Source organism: Pinus tabuliformis, chromosome X (genome assembly GCF_031772625.1).
Source record: "Pinus tabuliformis cultivar Carrire ecotype Pingquan chromosome X, CPIR1, whole genome shotgun sequence".
Classification (NCBI taxonomy): Eukaryota; Viridiplantae; Streptophyta; class Pinopsida; order Pinales; family Pinaceae; genus Pinus; species Pinus tabuliformis.
In genome coordinates this window covers 1,576,642,483-1,576,663,461 of record NC_142308.1, presented here as the reverse complement: position 1 = coordinate 1,576,663,461, position 20,979 = coordinate 1,576,642,483, and the positions used below count along the sequence as shown (strand labels likewise).

At 34.1% G+C, this 20,979-nt stretch overlaps 1 protein-coding gene across 1 annotated transcript; it reads left to right on the top strand.

The window, feature by feature from the left end:
* Nucleotides 1-4,706: 4,706 nt before the first annotated feature.
* On the top strand, nucleotides 4,707-7,538 carry LOC149146040 (uncharacterized). Its single transcript, XM_089447855.1, has 3 exons — nucleotides 4,707-5,370; nucleotides 6,182-6,311; nucleotides 6,478-7,538. Exons 1-3 carry the CDS (start codon nucleotides 5,235-5,237, stop codon nucleotides 7,358-7,360), a joined length of 1,149 nt encoding a protein of 382 aa, XP_089303981.1. The 5' UTR covers nucleotides 4,707-5,234; the 3' UTR covers nucleotides 7,361-7,538.
* The last annotated feature ends 13,441 nt before the right edge of the window (nucleotides 7,539-20,979 follow it).

The window sequence follows — 20,979 nt, the reverse complement described above, 5'->3', positions numbered from 1 at the left end:
TAGTAGAATAATTTAGTGTTTTTAGTCAAAAAGTCATATTTATATAGAGGTGTTTATGTCATGAAAAAAATCACATTTAGAAAAAATAAATTTTAAAATAGGAAAAGAAAATCCATTTTGACATTTATTTACATTTAGATAGAAATATATAAGTTGTGAGTAGTTTAAAAGCTACATAGTTATATTTAGATGATGATTTATTTGTATCATAAAATTAAGGAATGAGTAGCTCAAAGTGGTAAGGGAGACATTTAGATAAAGATGTGGGTTATTCATTTAGTAAAAGATGTAGAATTTGAGAGTGAATAGTGCACAATTCACAAAGAAGAAAATATTTAGATAAAAATCCTTTAAAGACCATGCGTAGCTCAATAGATACAAAGCTATTTTTTATAGAAATGTAGATTTCCTTTATCTTAAACACTCACTCTATTCTCATGAGCTTATCTCTTGCAAACATATTTCCCCTCCTCCATGCTGCTACTTGTTGCTCTCTCCCTTGGCTAGGTATTCCTCTATTCTCGTTACCTAATTAACCATGCCTTATGAAGAATCTAATTACCTAAACAAAAGTAGATTTGGCATTAGCATAGGAGTGCCTTACGCCTCCAAAGTGTGATCCTCTCGGTATCTATTCTATAACTACCTACTTTTCCATCATAAAAGATTCACAATGTGGAGGAAGAAGCGAGAGTAGAATGAAGGTTTATTATTGACAATGAAATCATTGATAGTGAGGGGTACTTGTAGGTTAAAACAATCATTGGAAAAATACTAGTGGAGAGCAGTGATGGAAAACATAAACATGCTTATTTATTGTTGCTTTATAAGTTGTAGAATATGGACAAGAAGATCATGAAGCTAGTGAAAGAACTAGTTAATTTGGAATTCTCATCTTTTGAAGAGAAAGAAGAATTTCCTAAAAAGGAATATCATCTCACATTAGGCATGCACAACTTCTTTCCTATTCTCATACTTTTATTTCATAATGTGTCTTTCAATCATGTTAATTTAGAAGATAATATGGATAGGCTAAAAGATTTATCATGACCATAAATTAGACACTATCCAATGTAGATTATTATAGAAGCTAGATAGTAATACTCTCAATTTTGCTAACATACTTGAACAAATATTTTTTAGACTAGAAAGAAACTAATGTGCTACTTTTATTGTTTCTCTTGTGGCAAATTATCAACAAAAAGTGTATATAAATATATATATGTTCAACTTTTTATATAGAAAATTAAAATGAAAATATAAATAATAAAACAATACAAAGTTATTTCAAATTAATTTTTTTTTGTGTGAATAACTTAAAAAATACGAGCTTACAATTATTAAAAATATTTGATGTAACTAAACTTAATTTTAATAAGCATACATTTGTTAATGAATTTGTGTGGCAACTTTGTGGATATTCTTATGAGGATATAGTTTATAATATCTTGTTTCAAAGGTATATGGTTTAGAGCTCAATTATCAATAATGTCTTTAAATGATTGTGATATTAAAAAAATAAGTTTATAGAGAGGTATGTTGTGTGACATGTTAAATATGATTTATTTACTTTTTGATTTTAAACATAAAGGGAAAAGAGGAGAAGTTCAAGCAGAATGAGTATAACCATTGAAAATGTAAGGACTAAAATTTACTTATGTCTTTCAATACATAATATCTAAACTTTAATTATGCCATTGGGTGAATACATAAGAATAGAATATGTCTTACATTTTAGCTAATAATAAAATTTAGTATTTTATATAAAAAATTTATTGAAACTTTAAATTAAAAAAATGACAAGTGGGTTTGTGTTATTTTTATAATTATATTTTTACCAGAAATAGAAATTTTATGATGCCCAAAATATACATTGAATTAAAAATGAATTTTTAGAAAAAATGGGGAAAATTAACCATTGATTTTTTTTCCTAAAATCACTAATGAAAAAAGGAAAAATGATATGAATAGTGTCTAATCAAAAGGTAGTAATGACCTCCTTTTCTTTTTCCTTTTTTGAAATATATAATTTAATTTTCCTTTCTAAATATAAAAATTATTTATTGAATTGCATTTTATACAATTCTATGTTATCCAATTCTTTTCTCCTATTTATGTGAAATGAAAAACAAATAATACCCTTTTGCAAAGGAAACATCATAAATTATAATCTTTTGGTTTCATTGTTTTCAAAATACATATTTTTCTATACAGACCTTGGTTACTTTAAAAAAAATATTATCTTTCAAACCTTTGAGAAAAAAAAAAATTAAAATATAATATGAATAAAAAAAATAAAAACTAATGAATTCTATCACAAACATCAAGACACTGTATTTACCAACTTACCGTATTTACCAACTTACATGAAAGATAAGAAAATATATCATATCCTAAAAATTGGGATTCTATAAAACCCCACAAAACTAAGAAAAAATTCTTGACTTTCGAACCATGGATCAACCGAAAAACCTCTATTTAGCTCTTTAAAATACCTAAGTCCAAAGCTTTAAAACCCCCTAATCAAAATATTTTTAACAAATATACTTCTTTTTATTTAAAATTCTCAATTCAGAATTTATTTTTATTAAAAGATTAACAACCCACACATTTTTCGTATACCTAATTTGCCAAAAAGTACAAGTAAAATTCATGAATCAACCTCCCATTAATTATTAATTCTAAATTATGATATATCATTATATTCATGGAAGAGATTATACGTGTTAAAATTATTTTTAAACTTTCCTACTTTGTGTTCACATGTTCTCCTTATTATGAGATCACATAATGCTTTATGATCTCTTTAAAATTCAAATAATTTATTTCTGTTGGGTATACGAACAAAGTCCCGCATTGATTAGAAGTGGGAAGGATCATGGGTATATAAGGATGGACAAATATCTCCATTGGTATGAGACCTTTTGGGGTAAGTCCAAAAACAAATCCATGAGGGCTTAGGCTCAAAGTGGACAATATCATACCATTGTGGAGATATGTGGTGTCTAGAGTCCTTACAAGTGGTATCAGAGCCATGCCCCGAAGTTAGCCAAGTGGATGAATCCTCGGAATACTGAACGAAGGTGGTGGGCCCCGGTAATATCACGATGGGATCTGTGGATGAGCTCGGTTAGAGCAAGCTCTCGAGAGAGGTGGTGCTTCCATGTAAGGCGTGTGCTTCCAATGCATTGGAGCGGAGAATCCTGGTTGGTAGAGAGGAGAGAATCCTGCGGATGGATAATCGTTTGAGGGGAGGCTCGATGGTCCTTTGTTTGAGGGGAGGATTGTTGAGTATAAGAACAAAGTCACGCATTGATTAGAAGTGGGAAGGATCATGGGTATATAAGGATGGACAAATATCTCCATTGGTATGAGGCCTTTTGGGGTAAGTCCAAAAACAAATCCATGAGGGCTTAGGCCCAAAGTGGACAATATCATACCATTGTGGAAATATGTGGTGTCTAGAGTCCTTACAATTTCATCCATCCATTCATGTTTTATGACAACTACAACTACTTAATCCTTTTCTCTGATGAACTGTTTTATCTTGGGAGGTTGATTACTTTCCAGAAAACAATCATTTATATTCGCTTCAACTCATTTATATTCGCTTCAACTCATTTATATTCGCTTCAACTAAATTGATTACTCAGTGCTTTTCACGTTCTCATAACATGATAAAAAAAAAGGTTTTCTATGAACGTGTTGGCTTGGCGAATAAGTCCATGAAATACTGTGATCCACAGAAGCCATTAGCGTTATGAATATCAAGGAACTTTTCAGAACACAGAATGTGAAAAGTGCTTCTGTTTTTCAACTAATTTTTTTCCTTACTCTAAAGCTTTCTTTTTGTTAAATCTTTTCAATGTTTCCACATTAATGGATTCGATGTTCTTTTATTTAACTTTTCATATATTAAATTAGAATTTCTTTCTTCACCTTATATAATTTAAAATAATTTATGGAATTGGATTGAGCAATCTTATATTCATTTGAATACCAGTAAAAATATAACATAAAATAATAATGTAGTCAAATGTCACGAACCGTTTCCATTACTATGAGCCTCGACTTAGCTAAATGGAAAAGTGAATTCGCGAAAAGTTATTTTCAGATTGAAAAGGAAACCTAAACTAATATATTTTCAGTACATAAGTTAGGTGACAACCAGATACATCAAAACGGATTTTCCACACTATGTTTCTGAAAATCTACTCACCGATCCCGAACAATCAGAGAACTGAAAATCCTAGTTAACGCAGTGTGAATCGTGGGAACAGCCTATTTTTTTTTTTTAATTACAGATGAAGGACACTGGGGCCACTGGCCATGTCTCCCTGCAGCTCGTTTGTGTGGAAAAGAGTAAAATTCTGGTGTTAGGGTTTTGGTTTCTGTAAGGTTTGACCTTAATGGCTTTTGGTGGCGTTGCGTTCTGTGCTTCTTGGCGGCTGCGTCAGAAGCGATGTGACTGTGGACGTTTGAAACAGAAAAATTACGTTAACGAAATTGGGTACGCGGTGTGGCTGTCAAGTCAATGCGACTGACGAGCGTCGTTGCACTCCACTTGCTTCAAACCTAAGTTACCAAAGTTACCAACCCTATTCTCATGACAATGCATTTATATAAAAAATATTCAAATCGAATGGTACAACCCAGGCAATTGGTAAATAATAGGTGTTACAGGTGTCTAGAGATGATAAGGTCATAGATTCCAGAACGAGGAAGGCAAGCACAAGGCACACGATAAGGCAAAGTTTCATTCAGAGAGCCCAGTCTCCTCCACCACCAACATCACTCTATTTATGATTTTATAGGCCTTTGATTTCTTCATATTCATGTGCTGCTTCTGAGTTTTTCTATCAGACAGAAGAGAAGAAGAGAGATTGTGTGCTATTTCTGAAGTTTATTGAAGGAATTTGGGGGTCTGGAGCATTCAATCCTGCCAACCAATTTCTTTGAAGATTCAGTCCATTTAGCGACCAGGTAATATTCTGTAAAGTAGCCTAATCAGACACTAAACGCGGTGGGGGACAGTTATCAGGCCCAGATCCTCTCAACATTTTGGCACTGAGAAAGGCCGAGGACGGTCGTGTTGAAACTTTAAGCCTAGCAGATTTCAGAACATTCAATACGTTGATATCTGGCACTAAAAATCCCTTTCCTCCAGTTCTCTAATTTATCCTGATTGACCCATAAGACGTTTGAAGGGCAATTAGTGGAAAGAATCTGAAGAGATGGGGAGAGCCCCTTGCTGTGACAAAGCTAATGTGAAGAAAGGACCATGGTCTCCTGAGGAGGACTCTGAACTCAAGAAATACATAGAGAAGTATGGCACGGGAGGCAACTGGATTGCTTTACCTCAGAAAGTTGGTATGGCATCCTTCATATATCAATGAATTCATACAGAAATAAAATAGATCAGTTCCATGTTTTATTCCTTTTTTCTGTTATCTAACGATAGAAGTTAATATTCCAAGCCATAGAAACATTCTAATTCTAGGCAACCATGATTTGGTGAAACTTTCTCAAGCTCTGTATGCTTTTCCAATTACTATACTTGCTATTGTCAGGATGTGACGAGCTGTTTCTGAGGATATGAACAAGGGTTTTAACATCAGTATTCCACAACAATGAACTTAGTTCTCACTGTGCTTAGGTTTCTAGGTTTTGTAATCATGTCATTACAAATATGTCTGTTATTTCTACAAGAAGAAAGTTTAGAGGACTTAGGTTTTTAGATATTGTGTATAAGACCTAGCTTTGAATGGTTAATGGTTGGCTGATAAGGAGTAATGGATATTTTTAGCATATGGACGGTATATTGCCCTAGATGCCATCTTAGTGTAGTCCCCTACATGTCTGGATGCCATTTTAGTGTGGGCGTTAGCTTTTACCGGATTGATCACATTTGATTGAACAACTTTTAACGAGAGATTCCATGTATGTAATTATGCTTTGAACCAATTCTCTGGTCAAGGTACCTTGTTTATAATCGCCTATTCTGGTAAATACCATACAGACCTAAGGTTATCAGAATGCATGGTGTTCGTGGTAGAGCCAAAGATCAGTTTACTAAATTGAGAACTATATTTTTCATTTTATGTATATCTGTCATTTCACCTTAGGAATATGAGTATCTTGCAGCGCGTGTTGTTCTTATCCTTTCCCTTTCTGTATACAGGTTTGAAAAGGTGTGGGAAGAGCTGCAGGCTTAGATGGTTAAACTACCTGAGGCCAAATATAAAGCATGGAGGGTTCTCAGAAGAAGAAGATAACATCATTTGTACCCTTTATCTCAGCATTGGTAGCAGGTAATCAAAAATCAAACAACCTATGAGTTTCAGATGTAAGATATCAACAATCAGGCAGACTAATACATGGATGGAAGCTAAAAAACCATTCTTTCATCAGCAGAATGTATTTCAGGGTTATTGATTGGAACATAACACCTGATTTCAGAATTTTTGCATTGTGCAGGTGGTCTATCATTGCGGCCCAGCTGCCTGGGAGAACAGATAACGATATAAAAAATTACTGGAACACAAGGCTGAAGAAGAAACTGCTGGGGAAAACCAAGGAACGCCAATCCCGTCGTCTTGCTGGGGCAAAAGAAGAAAGCAAGGACATGCAAAGCTACGCTACGCCAGGGACCAGTACAAACCCAAACATCTATGGGCCACAGCAACAACCTGGAGGGTTAGATAAACATACAGATATCAATATGAATGGTCCTTACTCTAATCTGGGCTCTGGAATAAACCCTCAGCTCTTTGATGAAACAATTACTGAACCCAGTTCAAGTTCAGGGCCAGCCACATTTCAGCTCAATTGTCAACATGTCCAGCTTGATCAGGAACTGGGTGATGATAATTCCTGTTTTACAAAGCTGCTCCATGGGCTTGAAGGAACTGTGGTTGATCATCACAATTCCAGCAATATCACTATGATGAGTACCAGCTCCTCAATGCAGGCATCTGACTGCATTAACTCTTCAGAATTAATGCATTCCATTGCTTATCATCAATATAATTCTGACGCTGCAAGCCATGCTTCCTATGAGACAGCAGCCTCTTCAGTATTCATTTCTGGAGGGCACATATTGGAGAATCAAAGAAAACTAGAGAACCCATCTGCCGCATTTGCACAAAATGAAAATTCACTATTTTTCCCTGCATCTAGATCGCCTCATGGGGGTGACTATGAATCTGCCTGGATGGATACCTTCAGTGTCGAAAATAACGTGTTGGGAGCCTCTGGATTCTCAACGGGATTGAATGATCTGTTACTATACAATAATATCTCAACGGTACAACAAAGAGAAACCTGCAATTATGATTGTGGTTCAATCAGAATATATTAGGGGATCAATTCTAGTCATGATGATGAAGTTTCAAAAATTTATTTTGTAGATTAATTCTATCTGATCAGGGAATAAAGGGAGAGCTTTTGTGTCTCTCATTCAATAACAAAACCATTTGGATAATGTTACCGAAATAATAAAAGTGACTTGTTATCTGGACAATGAATTGAAATCCAACTGGTTAATTGAAGAGGTGTTTTTTTATTTTTTGATTCCATCAAAGGTTATATATCATGAATTATAGAGTTCCTTTAATTCTGGATCCCATCAAAGATATGTATAGCAATTCTTCTCAATTAGAGTGAAGTAGTTTTGGAAAGAACTATGCGAAAAGAATTTGAAACTGAGTTTTTGGTGAAGACTTCCCCATCATTAGACAAGAAATCATTAATGGTGAAATGTTTTACTTTTCAGATTCTTTTCCCACAATTTTTTTTTAGAAATTACTTCCGTAATTCAAAACTGTGAAAATCTATACTAAAAATTTTTCAAACATTTTTAAGTTTATTAGAATACAAGTGGGATTACTAGCAAATGGGTCTAAACACCAAAATTCTAGATGTCTGAACTAGTGATGAGACTTGCATTCATATTGCTTATATCCTCCTACACTATCCACTTAAAATACAATTATTTCTTATGATAAGTATAATTCTAAAATCCAGTAAAATCCAATTATTTCTTATGATAAGTATAATTCTAAAATCCAGTTATTTCCTATCATATGTGGTCATTCTAAGGAGGTATTGCAAACAGCTGGTTGTTCATTTAATAATGGAAAGGGAATATTCTAATACTTTTTCTGGGGAAGGAACGTTGTAATTTTCTTCAAGACTTTTGCTTTCCCGCAGGACGCAGGAAAACGTTTACTGGGTCTCCAAGAAAAAATCATCAGTTCCTGAATGTATGTTCAGGCCTTATAAATTGATCTGATAAACCTAACAGTAAGATAAATTTTGTTTAAATTTTAATTAAACAGATTAGAGAAGAAACGATGCTACCCACTCCACGAGAAGAAGAGAGCAGTTCGGTTACTCTTAATAATGGAAGTCGATGAAAGAGCATCCTCAAGTGAAGAAATTGAAAACTGAGTACAGTAAAGGGGTCGCACGCTTGCAAGAATAGCGCAATCAGAAACAGAACCTTATAGAGCAAGGCTTGTAGGAAAATCTGAACACAAAAGGCATGTTAAGTAGGATAATAATAGGTTTGCATCTTACACGATTCGAGTTGAGTGGTATTAAGTTTGATACCATACTTATTCAGTCAAGGAAAGAAAGCCACAATGTAAGTTGAATGGTATTCAGAAAACTGTCTTATCCTCGCCATGCCTAAGAAAAGATGGGGGCAACCTGAATAGATAATTAAAAGGTTAGTGTGGTTTACGTATACTCCAACTATATATATTTTTTAAAGATTTTAAGCCAAACTCGTTATCCTCAAAATATGAGTCATTAATATACTAGTACTGAATTAAATGTTTGTCTTCTTTATTTATAAGTAAATAATATATAAAATAATTGTCTTTCTTTATGGAAATGGTTTGTCAGGTAAATAATTAATTAATTTTGCTAATAAAAGTTTCAATTTCATTAGGTTGAGTATTCACAATTTGTTTTCAATATTTTTAAAAGTCAAGGAAAGTGTTCTTATAATTGATGTTGAACCAATCTAATGTTAAAATTTATTTTATATATCATCAAGATACTAAGAATTAGTGAAATTCTAAGTTTTCAGGTTATTTAATATTAAAATCTAGAACCCTATATTTCATTAAGGTAGGAATTAGTGAAATTTTAAATTTTCATGTTAGAAAGTTGGTCTATAAGAGGATTGGTCATGATTGCTGAACCATGATATGTGTTGAAAGCATTATGACATTGACTGGAACATTATGAGGAAATACATTGTGAACTAGGTGGGAATGTTTAGGTGAAAAATGTTGATATGGTTTTGGAACTAGTGACAAAAGGCCACCAAATCTAAACTCAAAACAGGAATTTAACAAGTGTGAGAAATACCAAAGTTTTTAGATTGTCATGGTATGGTAGTTTCTTGATGCAACTAAGGCCGATGAATAGAGATACTCAAAGTAAAGCAAATGTTGAAGGATGCTCCATGGTAGAAGGAGGTGTTCAAAATCCCCCAAAATTGTTTAATGCATTTGATGGGTGCCCAAACTTGCATCTTTTCAATGCCTATCCAACACCTTTCTTAGTACTTTTCCCCATGTTCATACCACCCTATTATCTATTTTTCCCATACTAATGCATTTTTTACGAAGGTACAATTATCTATTGATTATATCACTTTAATGTTCATTTTATGTAGTTAGGAAAGAATTTTCCTTTTTATGCTAACCTATGAGAATCCACGAGAATCACTTCACTTAGGTTCATGCAAACACTTTTAAGGAAACAATAACAAATAGTTGTTGCAACACTTCTAAGTTAGAGAAAGTATATAATTGCAACACCTCTCGTACCCCATTGTAACAACTTGACCTAGGGGTAAGTGTGATGACTATCATTGTTGCAATGTGCCTAAAGTACTCGATCTCCAACTCTAGTTGTTGCAACGCAATAGAGCTCAATTTTGGAAGAAAAGAAAAGTTCATGTTGTAATACAATAAGGTGTAGAGATGAAACACGACAAGGTTAGAGCTATAAAACTAGAGTTACAACACATCCAAGTCCATGTTAGAAATGTGCTGACATTGATGCCAAAGGAGGTGTCATGGATTGGAAAGGATCATGTGTTTGCAAATAGATTTGCGAACTTATTGTTTTTGAAATAGGTGTTTCATGAAGCATTATCTTTATATTAACATCTTCCTTAGACATTCAGCTCAAATACTCCTGAAAACTACTCACATTGATAGAGTACAAAAAATCCTTTCCAAAAATATATGGAACTCTAAAAATTGCCAATGGGGGCATAAGAAAAATCAGTTAGTGTTTCATGTGTTCAAATTTGGTGCTTGGAGTAAGTTTGGCCTTATTTTGGAGATTTGGCATTCTTGTAATGAGTTCTATATGCCCAATGTTCCACCCCAAATGTTCAATGTTGGAGGATTTTAGAGAGGCCCATGTTCAAAGTCCTGAGGCGACGAGAGACTAGACAACTGGGGTATAGGTGGCCACGTATAAACTCGAGAGGGATGGTCCTTCAGTCCCAACAAGCGACACATAAAGATGACCCTTTATCCATAGTGTTTTCAAACGGGGCTCAAGTTTAAAGTTTCAGGGTCCCGAGGATCTGGGGTATCGGGTAATGAAAAATTTCATGTCTAATTGCTTTTAACATGAAATCACATTTGCAACCTCAAAAGTTGTATAATGGGAATTCATTGAAAAACATAAGTGAGAGAACCCCTTCTCTTTGTAGAGATGATAGAGCACGACGTGGTGTGATTTAAGTGGAAATCCTAGATGATGTGGAGTGCAAGTTGCAACAATGGTAGCAACATGAAATCAACATATCAAAGTATAAGGACACATGGCACTCTAGGGTAATGACATGTGGCATCCATATTTGGCACTTTCACATGGCCAAGCGGCTAAAAAACAGGTGACACGTGTCACCACTTGAATATGGAAACATGGCAATAACATACATGTGCTGCACAGGTGGCAGACAGGTGGCATATAGTTGGAAGGAGTGACGTATGGTTGATGTCACCCTGAAAATTTTAAAAGGAGGACAATAAGGAACTCTCAGAGTATCTACATCTTAGATAACAGAAATATTTTTCGACAAATGACAATAAGGGAATTTTACGGCGGGAAATTTAGAAGGTGATATTGGTATGATGTGACCACGACATTAATATCACCCTGGTACTTTTTGAAGGAGCACAATAAGAAATGCCTCAAGAGATGGGATTAGATAGAAAAAAAGTGTTGCTAATTGATGTTTCATCAGGTGTTGGAAGGCATGCCTAGGGCTTGTTGTGCGGTGATTTTGTGTGTTATATGAATGATAGTATAAATGGGCCAAACAACATGAATTGTGATGTGTTAAGTGCTTTTTGCCTCGGGACTTCATGTTGTGTGTTTAGCGCCATGGGCCTTGGCTTTATTATTGTGTACTTCAAGCTTTAATAGAGCATTGTGGCCTTACATTTGGCCCTTTGGGCAATATCGTTAGTGTTCAAGCCTTTAGTTCTTATTGTAAAGCATTGCATGCATATATATATATATATATATATATATATATATATATAGACACACACACACACAAAGGACTTAGCAGAAAGGACATGAACAATTTGTCAACTTTGTCACTATCTGCTATATTTGGTGATCTTGCATTGAAGGAGTAGACAACTTGGAGTTTAAAAATGTGCATGAACAATTTGGAAACTTTTTCATAGTGAACCATATTTGGTGGTTTCCATTGAATTTGGTAGCTATCTAAATCTAAATTTTAGTAAGAAGTATTGCTAAATCTTGTAGCTTTCTAGAAACGAAGAAATCAACAGTTTAGTCTTGTTTCTCACCACAGTACAATAGATCTGAGATTGAAGATTACATGAACACATAATTATGACTTAACATAAGTGGAAAAACAGGAAGAAATCAAGATTAAACTGTTAGTTGGTTTAAGAAAAGAGCTAAACTTAACTAAAGTTCTAATCCTAAAATTATTAGCTCAAATCTCATTATAGGCATCATAGTTTGAATAGGGCTAAAGTGTGCAGTATGCAATTGTGTATGCATCAAGGGGTTAATCAGAGTTGCATTAGGGTGTGAGTGCACCATAATTGGTGTTTAAGAGGTGTATAAGTCTGTATAAAATGTATTGGTGAGTGGATTTGGTGATATGGGTGTTTGAATAGAGGTGAGGAACAAGGAGGTTTCTAAGTGAGAAGAATAAAATAATTTTGTTTAAAGAAATAAAGGTTTGTTCATATGACTCTGAAAATGATACGAAAGATGGATCGCCATGACCAATAAGTTGAATCTTGCATTCTAGGGTTTGATGGTCCTTTTAACAACAACTCATAAAACTAGAGAGTGGTAGCTTCTGTTAAGTGGTATATGATAAAAGCTAGGGAGTAGTAGCTTCATTTCCTTGGTAGCTAATAAAACCAGGAAGTAGGAGCTTCATTTAAGTGGTAGTTGATAAACCATAGAGTGATAGCTCCCTTCAGGTGGTAGCCTAAGAAACCTATAGATAAAATCTTGCAGTGGATTGTTGTATTACAAGTTGTATCTTATAAATTGCATGATAACCTTGGTTGTTTTCCTAGCTATATAGTTGTGTCCTGATTTAAGCTTATCATTAAGCTACTAGTAATTGATAACAGTGATACCATTCGACCCTATCTAATATGGATTTCTTTATGATGGTTCCTTAGCTTGAATACAACACATTTTATCATATACAGGTATGTATGTTTACTCTATTCAACCATAGGTTGAATTAGTGTGCTTGTGCTTATTGGTTCAAGAATTGTTTACTTTGAGCAAAATGTGTCAATTAGTAATAGTTCTATAATTTGGTCACAATATTGATTCAACTCTCCTCTCAGTATTGTATTCGTTTCTAACAATTGGTATTAGAGCAAATGTCCTTCAAGATCCTTCTAGGAGATGGAAGGAAGGTTAGGGGTAATGATAAGCTAGGATTGGATTACCTCATATATAGTTATGTTTGTCAATTGAACAAATTATACAATGTGGAAGGTAAGAATGGAAATCTACTTACAAGCCCTTCAATTTGATATATTTTTATTTGTAGGGAATGGAATAAAAGACATTGAGTTTAATCCAAAAGCTAAGGAGAAAATCCTGAAATGATTGTCTAAGATAGATATTGAAAAGATAATTTGTTATGAGACTATACAAGAGATATGGGATAACTTGCAATCCACTCATGTCAAAGATACTCAAGTTCCATGTGATATCAAGAGGCCTTCTATAGAGCATGGAGTAGAGCAATATTTAAATAATATCAGGGATCATGAGTCAGAAAAAGAAGAGGATTCACTATTATCAAATGGCCACATTGTTGATAAATTCTCAAACGATTCAAAGGAGATTCAATCTACAAGTAATTTCTTGTTTTGTTGTTATTGTAGAAGAATATGCCATCTATCTTCTAGTTTTTTGATTGTAATTTCTAATGAAATATATAATTGTTCATCGAGTAGAAATGAAGAAGGAACTACTTTAATAGAAATAGGAGATTCAAACACTACTATAGAGGATACTTGGTGCAACTCTGGTAGAGAGGAAGATATAATAACTCAAATATCTCTAGAAGAATCATTTACCTCAGTAAGTGAAGATGATATTTAAGAACCTAAATGTGAAACAAACTCTGGATGTGAATCTAGTTTAACTTTTGTTGAAATAAAAGATCTCGATGAAAGGATATATTTCATAAGGTTGCTTATATCTAGTTTTAAGGAGATCCAAATTCTTATATTCACAAATAAAAAATTGGAAGATGAGAAAATTACAATAAAAGAAAAATTGTCTAGATTTAATAAGCTTGAAAATAATTTTGAAGTCCTATATGACATTCGAAGTAGCGAAAGTGCCCATAATGATAAGCCCATTTTGGACTGTAAAGGTGAATCAAATAAAGAAACATCTTAGTAGCACAGAGTTCAAATGAAGATTCAGTTGAGATCCAATTCCCCTCGAGTATCACACAATGTTACTACTACAACGAATAATAAAGACAAAGGTAAAGTTCCCCTCAGTTGTTTTTATTGTGGTACTGTAGCACATTATGCTTCTATGTGTCCAAAAAAGAAAAAAGTTTAGAAAAAGAGAAGAAACAAGGTGTTTCGCCAATAGTAAGGAATTGCTTGAGGTGGTAGCTTAAACAACCACACACAAATGTCTTTTTCCCCTCAAGGATGAAATATTGAAAGATAGAATAGATCTAGGATAGCATGCAATAGACAAATAAATGGATATGTTGGAAGTGATAGAATATATGCTAAGAATATCTCCTTTTCCCCCTTAAATTGTGTTAATTGCTACTAGTGCAAAACTTATGGGCACCTCGTTGTTGCGTGTATTTTTGGAAAGAATAGATCACCTTTCCAGAGCAATTCAATCAAAGGCATGGATGGCATTGAGAGCTATGTAATATCCCCAATTTCGATTTTCAAAATTTGAGATGAGTTTGGGGAGAGGACACAATTCCAAGACCGGAACTTAGGCGGAAAAGAGAATAATGTGGCTCTAGTGGAAAGTGGGGACAAAAAGAAAGAGAAATTCAACCCAAGGAGCGAACGCGCACTCTTGGAAGAGAGGGGAAAGAGGAGTGTGAATTACACGAGAGAGAGAGAGAGAGAGAGAGAGAGAGAGAGAGAGAGAGAGAGAGAGAGAGAGTGGGGACCACAAAGATAGAAGGAGCCACGAATTATAAATAGAGAAAGAGGGACTAATTTTTGGCATTCAATCATCTATCATTTCAAAAATTGTCTTTTGATAAGAGCACGCTTGAGTAGTGAGCCAAGTCTACATGTGTTGTTCAGCACATTGGGTCTTTTCAAGTGGAAATCCCAACCCTTGCTATGATGGACTTCGAGTGCCAGCCTAGGAGGGAGTTCTATTTCATCCTAGTTTGTAGAAGCACCACGAAGTCGAGTTACAGTAGTTGTATGTCAATTTCCAGTAGCAAGGGGAGTAACAACAACATAGGGATTGCGGAGTCACAACTTTGAGTCACTCCAAGAAGTTGTGGAGATAGGGGAGTTGCGAAGGAAATCATGGGGGAATGTTTGGGAAGCCTTGTAACATGGATTATAGGAATTTTGGGATCATTCAATAGCTAAATACTCAAGATGGTCGAGTTACCTAGTAGGAGAGCCAACCAAGCCCAAGAGGGTTGAAATTCTAGGGCCAAGATTTGGCCAAACCCTTCGTGGGTTAATCTGGGTTTCATGTGTAGAGGTCAGGATTAATTTCTCATAATTTCTAAGGAGTGCGGAAGGCTCTAACAATAGATCATTTTAGGTAGTAACACCATTCTCGGCATTAACAATGTAGCTCTTGGGCTGGATTAATAGCAGATTAGAAGAGGGTGTTCCATTGTTCATTTTGGGGTTTTTCTAGCTTGCCTAGAGAAATCCCAGGTGCACACATTCCAACACCTTATTGTACACATCTTTACATTTAATAAAATGAGTAGACAACACAGTTTGGATGCCAATTTAAGTGTTTGATGGTTTGTTTTGATTTCATGGTGTGTTTGTATATTTATCTTTACATATTTACAATTAATTTTCCCTTAGGAATAACACAGTGGTATCAGAGTTGTGCATCTTGCTAACTCGTTGGTTAACCATTGATCAACTTTAGGAAGATCAAGGGTTTAAGAGAAAGAGTTTTTGTGTCAACCATTTTGCAAAAGAAATATATTTTGTTCCAATTATCTCAAAGGAAAATATTTCAATTTTGGCCAAGGTTTATAAAGAGGGCCAAAGTATGAAATTATTATAAAGGGATCAATAATTTTTTGTAAAGTTTGTAAGAAATTTTTTCAAAATGGTCGTGACACATTATTTTATAAGTGGGGTTGTGATAAAATTATATTTGAAGGGGCCCAAATATTAAAAATCTCTTGTTAAATGGGGAAATATATCATTGGGGAATCAATTATTCTTTTGGGAGATATATTTGCAAAGGGTGAGTGCAAAATTAAATTTGATCATTTCACTTGAAGGGTCGAATGCTTGAAAGTTTCAGAAGGAGCGAGACCCAATGTAGAAGATCTACCCTTGGATCATGATAGTCCCATACCGGGTTGGATTTTTCATTCATTAATAAGAGGTTCTTCCTTTGATATCTTATGTGCAAATGTATTGGTGTATATATCGATTCCATGGTTGATGTATCCTTGATATTTCTGTTGTTATTATGTTGGTTATAAGCATGTTTTATGACAATGATGATGTATGGATCTCCTCATTTTTTTATTTGTAAATGAATGAACAATGTATCGATGAACTAATATATGATAATGTAGCTAATGATACAAGGGAACAATGATTCTTAGTGATTTTGAGATAAGCATGAGACCCTTATGCTCAGATCTATTGTTTACACTTGTAGATTACATATTTGTGATATTTTTTGACTCAGTTACCAGAGAATCCACAGTATCAACATTTTTATGCCAACGTTTCAAATCCCAACTAGCATCCATCATCAGGACTTATGAATGATGATAAAAGAAGAGCTGCTTAGAAGGAAATAAATAATAATGAGGATAATAAATTTTAGGATCAGCATAATGTCGGCTGAATATTTATTTTTAATTATTTAATTTATTAATTATTCATTCATTTATTTATTTTTAATAAATTATTTTTATTTTATTGTTGATTTTTATATATTAATTTTTACTGGTGACTTAATATATTAATTTAAAATTCATAACCTTAATGGTAATAATAATTAAATATTTAATATATGTTAATATAATAATTTTTATTTTATTTTATTTTATTTTTATTTTATTTTGTGATATGTTTGATGAAGTGCTTGTCATGGCTAGTTGGGGTCGAGTCAAGCCCTTGCTCAAGTAGTTGTATTTGTATCATCATTACCTTGTTATCTTTTTGTTATGAAGTTGTGATCTAATTCTGGTCAGTGACCTGGTCTATGGACCAGAAAAAGTGGCTCAAATCCTGGGGATGTTGACACAACAGTAAGAAAAATAGTCCCTAGATGCTGGCATACCATACTCTGGGAGTTCCAGATCCTTCTAGACTAAGGCATGCCCATATCATGGGAGTGTCCAGGGCTTAACTGGCGTAAACATTGAGTGGGACCTAGGGGCCAGTTACCTAGGAGTCTCAGATGGTTCATAGAAGTTTTGTAGCTAATGTGGAAGGTCTGTATGTTGTGTTTACATCGATTCGACTTCCTGAAGGTCACATAGGAGGTGGAATCCCATCATAGTAGCCTCTTGGCATATGTTTACCTTGGTTGGTCGGTTACTTTGGTATATGTGGGATAAGGATGTTACAATAACCATGGTGGGAACATCACATCAACATCTAAAAGTCTTGGGACACATCACACTATACAATGATGACACATGACATGAAAATTTGGCGCTTTCAAGCGGTCACGTTGGCCAGAAATGAGCGACACATGGCCACAATTGAATATGGACATGTGGAAGTAGTAGGTAGGCGGTGCATGGGTGGAAGATAGGTGGTGTACAATTGGAAAGAGTCACATATGGCTGACACCACTCAAACATTTCAAGAGGAAGATAGTAAGGAACTCTCAGGATATTTATGTACTAGGGAACATAGATATTTCTTGACAAATGATGACAAGTGAATTTTGTCCAATGTGATTTAGAGAATGATGTCGAAATGATGTCACCCCAACACTAAAATCATCTTGGCAGTTTTTGAAGGCTCACAATAAGAAATTCTTGAGGAGACAAGATCAGGGAGGTAGAAAGAGTGTTGTCACTTGTTGTTTCGTCAGCTTTTGGAAGGTGCACCCATGGCTTGTTGTGTGGCTATTTTGTGTGTCCTATGATTGGTTCTACAAACGGATCGAACAACATGAATTAGGATGTGTTAAGTGATTTTGGCCTTGGGACTTTAGTCTATGTGTTTAGCACCCTTGGCCTTCAGATTAATATTAAGTGCTTTGGGGTTTAAAAGATTGTTGTAGGCTTATGTTTTGGCATTTAGGCCATATGATTAGAGCTCAAGATTTTGTGTCTTTTTGTAAAATGTTGTGTGCGCATATGTATGTGTCTGTATATATATACATATATACTTATATAAATAAACACACACACACACACACACACACACACACATACATATATACATATATACATACATGCATATATACATACCTACATACGCGCACGCACACGCACACACACACACACATATTAAAGGGAGAATTGAGGTCTTAGCACAAAGGACATGAACATGTTGGCAACTTTGCCACTATGTGCTATATATGGTGATATAGCACTAAAGGGACAAAGAGCTTAGAGTTTGAAAGCATGCATGAACGAGTTCGAAAATACTTTGGTAGAGTGAGCCATATTTGTTGGTTTCCACTTATTTTGGAAACTAGATAAATATGTAAATACAGTTAGAAGTACTTCTAAATCTTGTAACTTTCAAGAATTGAATAAATTAGGAGGTTAGTCTAGTTTCTCACCTCAATACAGTAGATCAAAGATTGAATACTACATTAACAAATCAAGATGAGTTAACATAAGTGGAAAAATAAGAAGAAATCAAGATCAAACCATTGGTTAGTTGAAGAAAATAGTTGAACTTAACTAAATTTCTAATCCTAAAAATATCAGCTCAAATTTCTTTATAAGAAACATAGTTTGAGAAAAATTAAAGTGTGCAGTATGTAGATTCATATGAATAAGATGTGAATTAGAGATCCATTAGGGTGCGAATACATCAAAATTGGTGCGTAACACTTCAGAAAATGTATTGGCATTTTCGTTTGGTGATATAGGTGTTTGAGTATAGGTGAGTAGCAAGGTGGTGTCTATGTTAGTAGAATAATTTTTTTTTTTTGTAAAAAGAAAGGCTTGTTCATGTGAGGTTATAAATAGTATGAATGATGAATTATCATGACCGGTAAGTTGAAGCTTACATTCTAGGGTTTGATGCTTCTTTCATTAGCATCTGAGAAAAACAAGGAGAGGTAGCTTCCTTAAAATGGTAGTTGATAAAACCAGGGAGTACTAGCTTCTCTTTAGTGGTAGTTGATAAAACTAGCGAGCAAGAGATTCATCTTAGTGGTACCTAAAATCAAGTAGTGGTAGCTTCCTTCAGGTAGTAGCCTGAGAAACCTACAAGTAGAAGCTTGTAGGAGATTGATGTAATACAAGTTGTGGCTTATAAATTGCATCACAATTTCTGTGGTTTTCTGAGTTATATTGTTGTGTCTTGATTTATGGATTTGTCTCCTTGTTCTTATTGGTTAATAATTGTTTACTTTCAAAAAAATATGTAAATTGGTAACAGTTGTATAATTTGGTCTCAATATTGGTTCACGCATGCTCTTAGTATTGTCTTGGTTTCTAACAATGTAATGTTGCAACAACCTAGTAGTTTACCATTGGAAATAACTGCTACAACTTGGGGATAGCTGGTAAAAACATAACCGCCCAACCTATAACCACACAATTTTCATCAACAAATTGGTGATTTAGCATTTTATTTCCCAACTAAGGAAATGAGAGGAGATAGTTTTTTTCCCAACAAGGAAAGGCTATCTGCAACAAAAGATTGACTGAGTTCCCACATGTGACAATGACTTAACGTCTGTCTAATTTTTAAATTTTTTTGGGAAATTGTTGTAACAAAGAAGGAAAAAACTGGGACAATGAATATTCTCACAGTTTTCCCTCAATCTCTTAATCAAAGTAAGACTACAAAACTATGTATAAAAGAACCATACTCTACTTGAACTAGGAGGAGGATTATTCATTATAATTTTCATTCTAAGTTTATGTTAATACAAAGTTCATGGATTTGTTCCATTCGTGTTTTAATTTGTATGAATGGTGTGCTACTAACTTAGGAAATTTAATGTTTTCATAAACAATGCCTCTCATATGGAGAGAAGACCCCCTCCTTAGTCAGGGGCTACTTGTAACCATATAGATTAACTTGTATTTCTATTTATATTCTTGTTAAACTAGCAATTACTCTAATTCCTTATGTTATTGCAACTCACTAATTTGATAAGTAATTCTCTTTCTTTCTATTGTTGCAAGTTCTAAATGTCATTAATATTTTACTTTGTTTCTAGATATTGTAAATAACGTACTCTATTTTGTAGATTTACAATGTAGTTTTTAATATGTATTGTTCAATTAGATTCTATATATTTTATTTTATCACTACTCTACCATTCGATATGCATATTGGTTGCAGGGATCAAGATCAGTAAAAACCTTAAGCAAGTCACCACCTTACTGCCTATGTGATTTATTTCTTCCTATGTGATTTACTTCATCCTTGTGTGAATTACTCTACTTGTATTGGAGGTTATCGTATTAAGATTCCTAAGCACACATGGCATAGGTGTTTCATTTCCATACTTGAAAAAGTAGATTAGTTATTCTACATATGATGGGGGTTGCATTGTTAAGATTCCTATTTCTACTAGGTACATGTGTGTTCTTTTTATTATTTAAGTGTGACCTCTAATTTCCTGCAAGTTTGGTTTTATTTCCTCAGTGGATTGTAAAGGTACATTAATATCTTGCTCTAAAACACTCATCTAGGATACTAGAATATCATTGAAACTTAGCCAAGTTGTATTAGCATGTACAATTCATGATAGTTCACATGTTTCATATAAATATTAGATTGATAATTAAATGCATAGTTTTTCATATATTTGCTAAGTAATTAGGAGGTAATTCAAAACACCATCAATTTCGGTACCATTTCTCAAGAACTATCAATAGTGTAATTTTTTTTTTCTAGTTGATTTAGTTAGTATAATTCCCTCAAGTAATAGGTGAGATGTTTTTCATTCAATTTTTCCTTTACAATTGTTTTCTTTAGAAAGAATCCCGTTGTAATTTTCCAATGATCCAGGTGGATATTGGTGGCCACCTGCCAAGTC